Below are 11,050 nucleotides of genomic sequence, written 5' to 3'. Positions count from 1 at the left end.
TGGGCATCTTGAAAAAAGAGCAGTGAGGAGACACGGAACAGCAAGCCAAAGCACCAGAGTTGAAGAATGCCAAAGCAAGATAGTGATTGGAATGGTTATGCACCCCGTTAAGTTGAAAGAGTGCATACAAATTCATCATATCCAAAAAGCACGAACCAGATGAAATTTAATTGGTATGCTGCTCATAGTTTTTTGGTATTGATGAATCCGAACCAAACCTTTAATTTATTTACAAAGCGTCCAAGTAATTGGATTAAGTTCTACAATAGAACAAATAAATCTACAAAAACTAGTAGTTCGCCGTAAAGTTGTTGGTCGTTCTTTATTTATTATACAAGAATGCAATTGTATTGTGATGTGTATACACATTCTTCTCAATCATAATAGTTATACGGAAAATCTGATTTTCCTTTCATACTTCAGAAATACTCAGAACATGTATAACAGCACCCGGAGTTTTAAACGGAAGTAATACTTTTTTTATGTTCCTCTTCTAAAATTTCCTTAAAAGAAATGTCTATATCTATTCTTATACTTCACAGAACAAATAATTCACACTCTCCAGATACTGTCTTACATCCGAAGCACCAACCTTCGGCCCGTCCACCATGAAGGGTTCCAATGGAACTTCAACCGCATCGGTGAACAGTGCAAGCAGTGCAGTAAAGTCTAGAATCTCGATCAGATGCATAGCCCCTGTAAAAAGAATAAAAAACCAATGAATGCAATGAATCACAAGAAAGCAACTCAATCTTACCTTCGCCAAGATTCGGATTCCACTTGTAGAAGAACCGATCCGTGCACTTTAGACGCTTGAACTCCAAACAGGTTGATTGTGAGACGAGCTTCGGCATGTGGGCCCCAGGGTAAGCGCGCTGATCTAAGCCCGAAAACAGCACATCGATATCACCTGGATGCTCATAGTGATGGGCAAAGAAATTCACCAACTGCAAGCAAAAACAAAAAGATTTAATACCATGATGTCACATTTCCCTTTAGCATTCCGTACGGTTTTTCTCCACTTACCTCAGGGCTGAACATGTCTCTCAGATCATCGAACGTGCTATAACACTTGCTCTCTTCGCCGGCAATCTGTTCAATGAAATGTTTGTAAGTTACCAACGGACACAGCCCAGAGTCACGATTTCTCGCCAGATCAATGCATGGTAGACAGCTACCTCGTTCGCCATTCGTAGTGTAGAACTTGTGCATAATCTACAAGGAAGGAACATTTCAATATCTCTTCACATCCACACCAAACTCAGCAATCGCTTACCTCATCAACCAATCGATTCGTTTCGATTGGCGTCTCGAGTACTCCCTCCAGCGTTGCAGTACATTCGAATAACTCATGATCGTGGAAGTATTCATTGAGTGGGCGCCATTGAGTCCTACCCTGGTACTTGTACGCTACCGTCTCCGTAATCCACACGTGCGGGAACCGTCCCGGCCCGTTCTTGTACACCTGCGAGATGGCACTCTCCTCGTACGGGTTGTACTCACAATCAAAGCCAGCCAGATTGTACAACTCTTCACCAAACAGAAGCGGTAGCAGCTGCTCGTAGATCAACTTCTGATACACGCCGATCGTAAGTGCACGGCACCGTTCCTCAACCGAACCCTTCGACTGGGAACAGGAGCTAACCCGATCCACACAATAGTTGTGCAGCTGACCAAACAGACCGATGATTGCCTTAAACTGTACCGCAATCGGGTGTAACTGTTCGACCGGTCCCGTAGCGCCACATTGGAACAGGGGGAGCTTCCCACTCGCATCATAGTGCGGTACTTCGCCGTACATGCTCGACAGGTCGAGATAGCTGCTTTCCATGTTACGCTCGGCCATATGCTTCAGCTCGCACCGATCGTTTGCTTTCTCCTGCGGGCTAAAGTTAAGACAGCGCACTCCGAGAGGCCCGTAGTACGGATCGTTAGGTGATACGCGGAGGGGATTCGATAGCGTCGACACGAAAGCACTACGATCCTGCCCGTCCGCTCGGCAGCCGCGGAAACCTTGGGTCGGACAGTGTGCCCGTTTGTTAGCCCTTCCAATCATATCCGAAGAGATCGCTTCCATGAAAAACACCATAAACATGCTCAGTGAAGAGGATGTCTTGGAATTCCTGTTATTCAGAAAATCGGCCAGCTCAACCATTAGCTTTCGATTCTGCGGTAACGGAGCACCCGACTTACTGCGAGCCGGCTTCGATACCACGTCACTGTAGCACGGAGCGAACGGATGTTTCAGTGCACTTCCACGCTTTCCCCAGCTCGGATGTTCCAGGTTATTGCAGCTTCCGTCGTAGCTCCGATAGCTGAAAAGGGTAGGCTTCAGTTATAAAGTTTGCGCATGCACTCAGCCATTCAAAACCCCATATGCTTACGGATGGTACGGATCACATGAAATCTTTTCATGGCCATTGCAGCACGAAAGCGTCCTGTTCGCGCAACACTTCCCGTCCAACAGGTTTCTCAGCTCACACTTGCTCAACTTTTTTGCCAGCGTCTTCAAAAACTTATCCGTCGTCAGCGTGCGCCGCACATCGAGATCCTCGCCCGATTTGATGGCCTTCGTTTGGAAAAGCTCAAAGTCGAATTCGCTTTCCCCAATGCGATAGTTACCGTTTTGTGCCCGCTCGTCATTGCTCAACAGCTCGGCGACCGCTTTGATGAACGCTTCCTTTTCGTACTCACTGAACAGTGCAACGTTTGGGCAGCTGGATGGAGAGATTGGCACAGATTATGGCAAATTGTAGCTGTTCGAAGAGTATAATTTTCAAACAAATAACCTACCTTTGGTCACCGTAGCACTTTGGTTCGTAACCACATTGACTGTCATACCCAGCGTAATATTCTGGAACGCTAGAGAAGTAGTATTTGTCTGAAATTTGAAAGGGAATATAAATTTAGTCATTCTCCTTGATAAGGTAGATCAAAGGATGATCATTTCTACATCGCCTTGATCATTCGATTTTTGTGAATAATAATATTAATTGATTACAAAAAAAAATACAAGCAAAAGGTAAAATACACATTTATAGTAATCACAGTATATAAACAAATAAAGAAAGCTAAAGAATGTATATGCATCAATAAACAATTATAATAATTTTCTTTGTGAAATTCTGAAAGAACATTAGCACGTCAACTATTACCAACGAGTTTTATGTTGAACGCTAGCTTCTATGTTTATCTTTTGATCTTTATCTCACTCTGTTTCTTTCACTCATGTTTGTCAAATCAGTAACAGTCGTGTTGTTAGCTTTCAATCGCAGGCTAGGTCACGTAGAAGGCACACTGCACTTGACCATGCACGTCTGGCGCTCGAACTTAAGACCCGTGCGCTTTGTTTATAAACATCAGCAACGGATAACAAACACCACCGGCGGCAAACGCCCCATCATCTGCCATCGCAAACACGCAACACAGCAGTTTCGCAACGAATGGTTTACGTCTAACTTTCATAATTTGCTAAGTAAATGCTTTTGTTTGCTAAATTTATATTATTACTAGTTAATTTGGCCCGGTTACAGAGTTTCGCAACAGAACCTAAGACGTGTATACTGACTGCAGGGCTCGTTTAAATGTTTTCATCCAAACATGTAGATAAGCAAGTCTGCTCTCTTTTGATGTCTTTTTACTGATACTTTTTATGACCGTGTTACTATTTTGGCACAGGTTTCCAATTCTTATCCCGGTTTATAGCCCTTCCATATTTTTGTCTTATTTACAAATGTTAGTGTTTCCATTACATTAGCAATCGTGGTCCACTTTCTTTTTCAGTATGTTTGAGTATCGGCTGGACTCGTGGTACAGTCGTCAACTCGTACGACTTAACATTCCAATCATGGGTTTAATTTCTAGTATGACTGACTATTATCATGCTATGGGTTATCAAAAAATCACTAAAATAATCGGTGTGGCGCAGGAAGGCCTTGGCCGACAACGGTTTTTATGGCAAACCAAATGTTCGACTATTCCGCTATCATTGCCCATCTTTACAACCATATAGGACATACGAAAATTTAATTTAGTCATTTTGAACTTATGGAATAGCTACTATTACATGTTCATATGGCATATGGATCCGAGTCTTCCATCCACAGGGCTCACTGTCACTTATTATTGACCCGTGCCCCATCTTCTGCAAGACTATTTGTGTACTAAGCAGCCATGGATATCCAGGAGTGCTAAATCCGAATAAAAACAATTAAACTAACTTCATTCAACTTTGTTGCTTCATCTGAGCACATGATTAAAAAAACCCCATGACCCAGGAATGTCTTTATTCCGTGTATATTATTGTCCCATTACGCGTATGAAGGCCCGATCCATGGGAAATATAAACTTGTTATATGCATGTTTTAAAGTTGTTTACTTAGCCCTAGTTATGCAGCTCCGATGGTTTCACTATTGCATTGTACCCAGCATGAAAAATTGCAATTGTTAAACGTTCATAGCGTACGATTTTGCAATCCTTTCAAGAAAGCATTTGACTGCACTTGGATGATGGTTCGAAGCAAGTGCATAATAGTTCGAAGCAAGTCTTTTTATTTAAACGTTTTGAACTATACTACTACGCAAGATAAAATGGAGCGAGGTAGAATCTTTACCACAGATTTATTTAGAATCACTGGGAATAATTTGATAATTTTTTATACAACACGTTGGTAGAAGAAAACAATGATGTCTTTCGATTTGAATACCTCAATGATTCAATCAATCTACCATTGCTTGTTGCCTCGAGGAAAGGCATCCCCTTTATGAAATAAAAATCATCCAAGCACCCATATTTGGTTAGCAACACTGTTCTATAGTGAGTAACTTTTTCGTACACATAGTTTCTATAGTGAGCAAGCGTCACCTATGAGCGTAACGTGAGCGTAACGTGAGCGTCACCTCTTACTTCGTTTTGTATAGGGAGATTTTCACAACTTTGGTTAAAATGATTAAAAAATATACACAACCGTACCGAACGGATTCGCTGAAGCAATCTGTACGCAGAGCATAAGGTAGCACTCTAGCACCACCACAACTACCGCCAAGCGGTTTGAAGATGTCATTTTTTGTTACTTCTTTGCTTTATTGCAGTTTTGTTTTCACCAAAACACCTCCACCAACACTGGACACACCTCGGCTGTGTCACCGCGCTCGGTCACACCACACTGAATGGCACCACACCGGAGCTAGAAGCTTTTATAAAATTCTACCCATCATGCGGTTTGGTGCGAATGTTGCACAATGTCTACTATGTAACCGTTTCACGTTGTGTCTTGCCGCTGTAGCCCTTGCAAACAGTAGCCGGCTTTAGTGTACTTTGTTTTTATATACAACAAGATAAAACGAGCACCCGCCCATGATACGCTGAGCATGAAGAATGCTACAGAAATCTAAACCTTTCTTGCAGCAAACAAAGCACTTTAGAACCATTCTTGTTCGACTGATAGCATTATTCTACTTAACATTCTTTCAATTGTCTCATTTTTTTATTATATTAGAGTCATGTTGTAGCCGTTAATTCTTTATCGTTTCACTTATTCAAGAAAAAATGATTTACTTATTAATAACTTTCAGTTGTATTATAGATCGGAGAAAAGATGGTCTAATGATTGCATGTAGCCTCGCACATCACACGATGCAACAGTCGGGCTGCTGACGAAAAACGGTTGCAATGGAACTTCCTCCATTTCGGTCACCAGAGCCAATAGCACTGTAAAGTCCATCGCTTCTATAAGTTGTCGCGCTCCTAAAAAGTTTGTAAAGTGATATCGTAAGACACAATAACAAAGAATCCCATCATTTGAGCCAACGTAAAACATGTTGTGTTACTACCTTCGCCTAGATTTGGATTCCACGTGTAGAAGAACCGATCCGTGCACTTTAGACGCTTCATCTCAAGGCACGTCAATTGAGCGACCATCTTTGGCAGGTTAGCACCGGGATGGAATCGTTGGTCCATGTTCGCAAACAGTACATCGATATCGTCCGGATGCTCATACTGCCGGGAGAAGAATTCAATCACCTGCGCAAACAATGCATCCATTATAGTTTTAAGTTAGAATTTCGCCCTACACACTCATGCACACTTACGTCTGGTGCAAAGATATCGCTCAGATCCTCGAACGTGCTGTAACATCGGCTCTCCTCTCCGAACAGTTGCTCCACGTGGTGTTTGTAGGTAACCAGCGGACACAGCCCGGCATCACGATTACGTGCCAGATCGATGCATGGTAGACTAGTGCCACGATATCCATCCACCGTAACGAACTTGTCCACGCTCTGTCAAACGGTGAACGATAAGTACATTCTTTTCGACGCAAACCTTCCATTTTTCCTTTACTTACCGCACTGGCGAGATTTCCAACGTTGATCGGCGTGTCCAGCGAACCGGCCAGCGCACCCAAACAATCGAACGATTCATAATTGTGGAAGAAATCGTTAAACGATCGCCACTCCGCCTCCCCACGAGCCGGTTTGTAAAGCATCGTTTCGCCTATCCACACATGCTGGAAACGTCCCGGACCATGCTTGTACACCTGCGAGACGGCACACTCCTCGTCCGGATTGTATTCGCAGCTAAAATCGCACTCACTGTAAAACTCTTCACCAAACAGTACCAGTAACAGCTGCTCGTAAATGATCTTCTGATACACGCCGATCGTAAACGCACGGCACCGTTCTTCGACCGGCCCGCTACCCTTCAGCGGTGCCCGATCCACGCAGTAATTGTGCAACTTTGCAAACAAACCGGCAACGGCGAAAAACTGCACCGACATCGGTCTCCGGTTCGTTATGGTCTCGGGCGCTCCACACTGCTGCAGCAGCAGCTTACCGTCCTTATCGTACGTCGCTTGCTCGGTGTACAGATTGGAAAGATCGAAATAGCTGCTCTGCAAATTACGATCGGCCATATGTTTCAGCTCGCACCGATCGTTTGCCCTTTCCTGCGGACTAAAGTTAAGACAGCGCACTCCGATAGGCCCGTAGTACGGATCGTTGGGTGAAACGAGCAGTGGATTGGAGAGTGGCGTTACGAATGGACTCCGATCATGACCATCGGCACGGCAACCGCGGAAACCATCCGTCCTCCGTTTGGTGCGCTTGGTCGATCGGCCAATCATGTCCAGGGTGAAGAACTCACTCAAAAACACGGAGCACATGTTCAGCTCGGCAGTGGTGCTAATCTCCCGCTCTTTGAGCATCACTGCCAGCTCGGCTATAAGTTTCCGATTCTGGGGCAATGGAGCACCCGACCTACTGCGGGCCGGTTGCGACACCACATCATTGAAGCACGGCGCGATGGGATGTTTCAGAGCGGTGCCACGCATTCCCCAGCGCGGATGGTCCAGGTTATTGCAGCTTCCATCGTAGCTTCGATAGCTAAATTTGAGGTTCAAAAGGTTCGTTAAGCATTACTGGGCGAACAATGATACCCTCTATCAACACTTACGGATAGTGCGGATCACAGCAAGGTTCTTCGACAGCTTTGCAGCAGGAGAGCGTTACGTTCGAGTAGCACTTTCCATCGAGCAAGTTGCGCATCTGACAGCGGCTGCTCCGTTTGGACAATACTTCCAGCACTTTTTGCGTGGTTAGCGTATCTCGCACTCCCAGCTGCTCCGAGGGTTGGATTGCTATGGTGTTAAAAAACCTTACATCAAAGTCCGTACCATCCATCAGAAAACGAGGATCATTCACTGTGGCTTCGTTGTTAAGCAGCTCCAATATTGCTTTCCTACGCGCCTTTCGCTCCAAACTGTCGAGCCCGTCCAGTGAAGGACAACTGGAAATAATAATTTGTTAAACACTTTTCTCATACCTTTCTCTCAGTGTATTATTACCTATTATCGCTGCAACATTTGCTTTGATAGCCGCACTGCATGTCGTACGATTCATATGTCATCGGTTGATCTTCCAGACGGTAAGAGGCTGATTTAATGAAATCATCAAGGTGAAATACACCGTTGTACAGCTGCATACAGTTTCACCACCTTTCACAGTTTCTTACCACACTCAACTTCAACCACTCGTAGCAACTGCAGCACTGTACAGATCCACAGTGGGAAAGCAATCCATCGTTGCCTAAAAAAATAATGCACCATCCTCCCGTTTGTTGGGCTGCAATTAAACGCATACCTTAGCGATGGTTCCATTTATAAGAAACTGCCACTAAAAAACTACATTTGTCTCTTACACATACGTGATGTTTGTATGTATATGTTACGTATTTTAACCTGTGGTGGTTTGCGCTGCAACAGTATCAGCACCAAAAAGGTACTATTTTGACCGTGGAAGACAAAGAGGAAAAAACCAAAATTACACAACAACTATACCACGTTATTGTTTGCATTCCAACGGTTTTTCGTACGCAAACAAACATTTGGTCTAACGTTCTTTGCTATCGACGCTACTGGCGCAAAACCCAACGCACTGTTTGCAAAGGAGAAAGGAAAACAACGAACGATTATTAATTTAATCTTATGTTACATTGCTACTCACGTGTAAAAGAACAAAGATTTTACTTGCGCTTGGTGTTGTGCAATAATTAAACATAGTTGGTCATTTTTATTGTATGTATAGTAATACCAGCACCACTGTTAAAGTAAATAAAAGTTTTCAGTTTCTGATATATTCATGTACGTAGAATGCAGTGCAGCTTATTTTCTATGAAGCATAGAACAAATTAAAAGAACAATATAATAACGAGCTATACGAGATGTACGGCGACCTCACTGTCGTACAGCGTATTAAGCTCGCCAGGCTCCGGTGGGCTGAACATGTTGTACGCATGGAAACGGACGACCCAGCCCGTAAAGTCTTTTTAGGCCGTCCACAAGGACAGAGGAGGCGTGGTAGGCCCAAATTGAGGTGGCAAGATGACGTGGAGGCGTCCGCCATTAAGGCCGGGATAACAGACTGGCAGACGAAGGCCCGAGACCGTGAGCGGTTTCGGACACTCCTGAGGCAGGCCAAGACCGCAAAGCGGTAGTAGCGCCGGATAAGTAAGTAAGTAATAGAACAAATTATTCACAGAAATAACGAAGTCTAATATATTTATGTTATATCTATTTTATCTGTTTGCTTAGTATATTGTGCTTTTCTTACAGTTTTTTTCCTACACTATCGTTCAAATAGTCGTAAAAGGTTAAGTTTATAAAATTGATACACATCATTTCAATCCTTTTTTATTTGTTTAGTATGATTTAATTTATACATTTCTGGTTTGATGAGTTTAATGACTCGTTGGTATTGCTTATGTTATGTCTAAATCCATGGACACGATCCACATCCCTTTATAGGGTATTGCAACATGTAGAGTATTTATCTATACACAAGTCCGCTAGCATAACGTTCAAGATGCAAATGTGACATAATTCTGAAAGATGGTTATTACCGGGAAAAGTTCACGATGCCATCCCATCTGTCTATCAAAGGTTACAGGGTCTTCTGACGCGTGTTGTTTTTTTTTTCTTTTCTTTTTTTTGTTAAAAAGTTTCTTAAGATTTGCATAAGAATCTACCCGCCCACCCACACTATTCAGTTTGGTGTTGTACGGATGAACGCAAAACTTTTTCCATAAATACAACCACTTGGTAATATTTATTGTTCACCGTCGCCTCGGCCCGCCCTTCCACTGTTACACTGCACATTGTCCGCATACTCGGTAAGAGGAAATATTTACAGAGTGCTTTTTTTCCCAGAACAGTTCGTAAGTTTTGTGCGGAAGTGTTCGAAAAATGTGTACCAGAGAAATGGCATGTCTTTCGGTATGCTGTCCGTGATGCAACAGAAGTTGTCCTGTGCATTTTGTTTAAATGTTCTGCGATGTTCATTGCATTTTTCGATGTGATTATCTGTTTGGTAGGAGATACGGAAAGGAGGGTTTAGTTTTTGCTTCATTTTTGTTATTGTAACGTACTGATGAAAGTGCATTTTTTGTTGAAAACACATCTAAATGTGTATTATATATTAATATTATGCACAAACTCACTTCCAAGACTAGGACCTTTTTGATTTAAATTATAAGTAAACGTGTAGTTTGTGTATCATTTTTCAAATTCAAGTCTACTGATTTTTTCTATTTGTTTTCACTGAGTGAACTATGTGCAATAAGCAACGCAATGCGGTTTTGATTGATGTAAGAAAAGCCTAAGTTTGTGTTATTTAAGAAAAATCCATTACTACTGCTGAAACTGTTTCATGGCACTTTAATGTGCCACTGAATAATAGGAGAGTGTGAACATTTCGCATTTCTTAAACAAACATCTAACCCAATGCACCAACATATCTAATGACTTCGAAAGAGTGCCTAATGCTCTACCAAACCACCGCACACGAAGGTCATACATTTAAAGTCAAGCGCAAAACCCTTGCGGCAGACGACATCCATCTTTGCCATCCGGGAAGGGAAATCTTTCATCTGACAAACACTCAACACTCAATCTCAAACCGCTAACGACATTCATGACCGAACAATACTTCCTCCAGGCAACGACATCTTCCCCGGGGAGAGAGGACGCTGTAAATTAAATGTGTGCATTTCGATCACACACTGCATGTACACACCGCATTCTACCCGACCACACGCACCACACAACCAACCTGCCCACGCTCTCTGTCTCCCACACTCACAAGATGATGAATTTTCGAACAAAACACTCACTTCTACACACACACACACACACACACACACACACACACACACACACACACACACACACACACACACACACACACACACACACACACACACACACACACACACACACACACACACACACACACACACACACACACACACACACACACACACACACACACACACACACACACACACACACACACACACACACACACACACACACACACACACACACATACACAACGCACACGCAATTTATTGTATCCCACCGGTATTCCCATCCTTCACCGGATCGGAGCGTGTTGCTCCAGCGCCGAAGGAATGTCATTGTTCGACGTAAGGGAATGGAATTTATCACCGACCGACACCTCACAGCACGCCACATAATTGCTGCCCTTGTGCGCTTTG

At 43.3% G+C, this 11,050-nt stretch overlaps 2 protein-coding genes across 2 annotated transcripts; both read right to left on the bottom strand.

Annotated features, from left to right (window-relative positions):
* Positions 1–338: 338 nt before the first annotated feature.
* LOC3290775 (chorion peroxidase-like) lies at positions 339–5,117 on the bottom strand. The gene is made up of 7 exons (XM_563016.5): positions 4,973–5,117; positions 2,794–2,881; positions 2,385–2,717; positions 1,277–2,315; positions 1,027–1,215; positions 758–947; positions 339–696 (listed from the first exon to the last, which is right to left on the bottom strand). The coding sequence occupies exons 1-7, from the start codon at positions 5,061–5,063 to the stop codon at positions 530–532; spliced, it is 2,097 nt and encodes a 698-aa protein (XP_563016.4). The 5' UTR covers positions 5,064–5,117; the 3' UTR covers positions 339–529.
* A 414-nt stretch (positions 5,118–5,531) lies between these two features.
* Positions 5,532–8,430, bottom strand: LOC11175720 (chorion peroxidase-like). The gene is made up of 7 exons (XM_061648603.1): positions 8,009–8,430; positions 7,842–7,929; positions 7,451–7,783; positions 6,345–7,380; positions 6,091–6,279; positions 5,833–6,022; positions 5,532–5,746 (listed from the first exon to the last, which is right to left on the bottom strand). The coding sequence occupies exons 1-7, from the start codon at positions 8,151–8,153 to the stop codon at positions 5,580–5,582; spliced, it is 2,148 nt and encodes a 715-aa protein (XP_061504587.1). The 5' UTR covers positions 8,154–8,430; the 3' UTR covers positions 5,532–5,579.
* Between the last annotated feature and the right edge of the window lie 2,620 nt (positions 8,431–11,050).

This window comes from Anopheles gambiae, chromosome 2, assembly GCF_943734735.2.
Source record: "Anopheles gambiae chromosome 2, idAnoGambNW_F1_1, whole genome shotgun sequence".
Taxonomy (NCBI): Eukaryota; Metazoa; Arthropoda; class Insecta; order Diptera; family Culicidae; genus Anopheles; species Anopheles gambiae.
Note: the sequence above shows the minus strand (reverse complement) of the source record. Positions and strands in the feature narration are given on the sequence as shown.

Excerpts from the sequence above, each read along its gene's own strand:
- LOC3290775 (XM_563016.5), bottom strand. The coding sequence starts at position 5,063 with ATGACATCTTCAAACCGCTTGGCGGTAGTTGTGGTGGTGCTAGAGTGC. Across the intron at positions 2,718-2,793 it reads AAGTGCTACGGTGACCAAAG|CTGCCCAAACGTTGCACTGT; the intron begins GTAGGTTATTTG and ends CTCTCCATCCAG. Across the intron at positions 1,216-1,276 it reads CGAATCGATTGGTTGATGAG|ATTATGCACAAGTTCTACAC; the intron begins GTAAGCGATTGC and ends CCTTCCTTGTAG.
- LOC11175720 (XM_061648603.1), bottom strand. The coding sequence starts at position 8,153 with ATGGAACCATCGCTAAGGTATGCGTTTAATTGCAGCCCAACAAACGGG. Across the intron at positions 6,280-6,344 it reads TTGGAAATCTCGCCAGTGCG|AGCGTGGACAAGTTCGTTAC; the intron begins GTAAGTAAAGGA and ends ACCGTTTGACAG. Across the intron at positions 6,023-6,090 it reads GCGATATCTTTGCACCAGAC|GTGATTGAATTCTTCTCCCG; the intron begins GTAAGTGTGCAT and ends TTGTTTGCGCAG.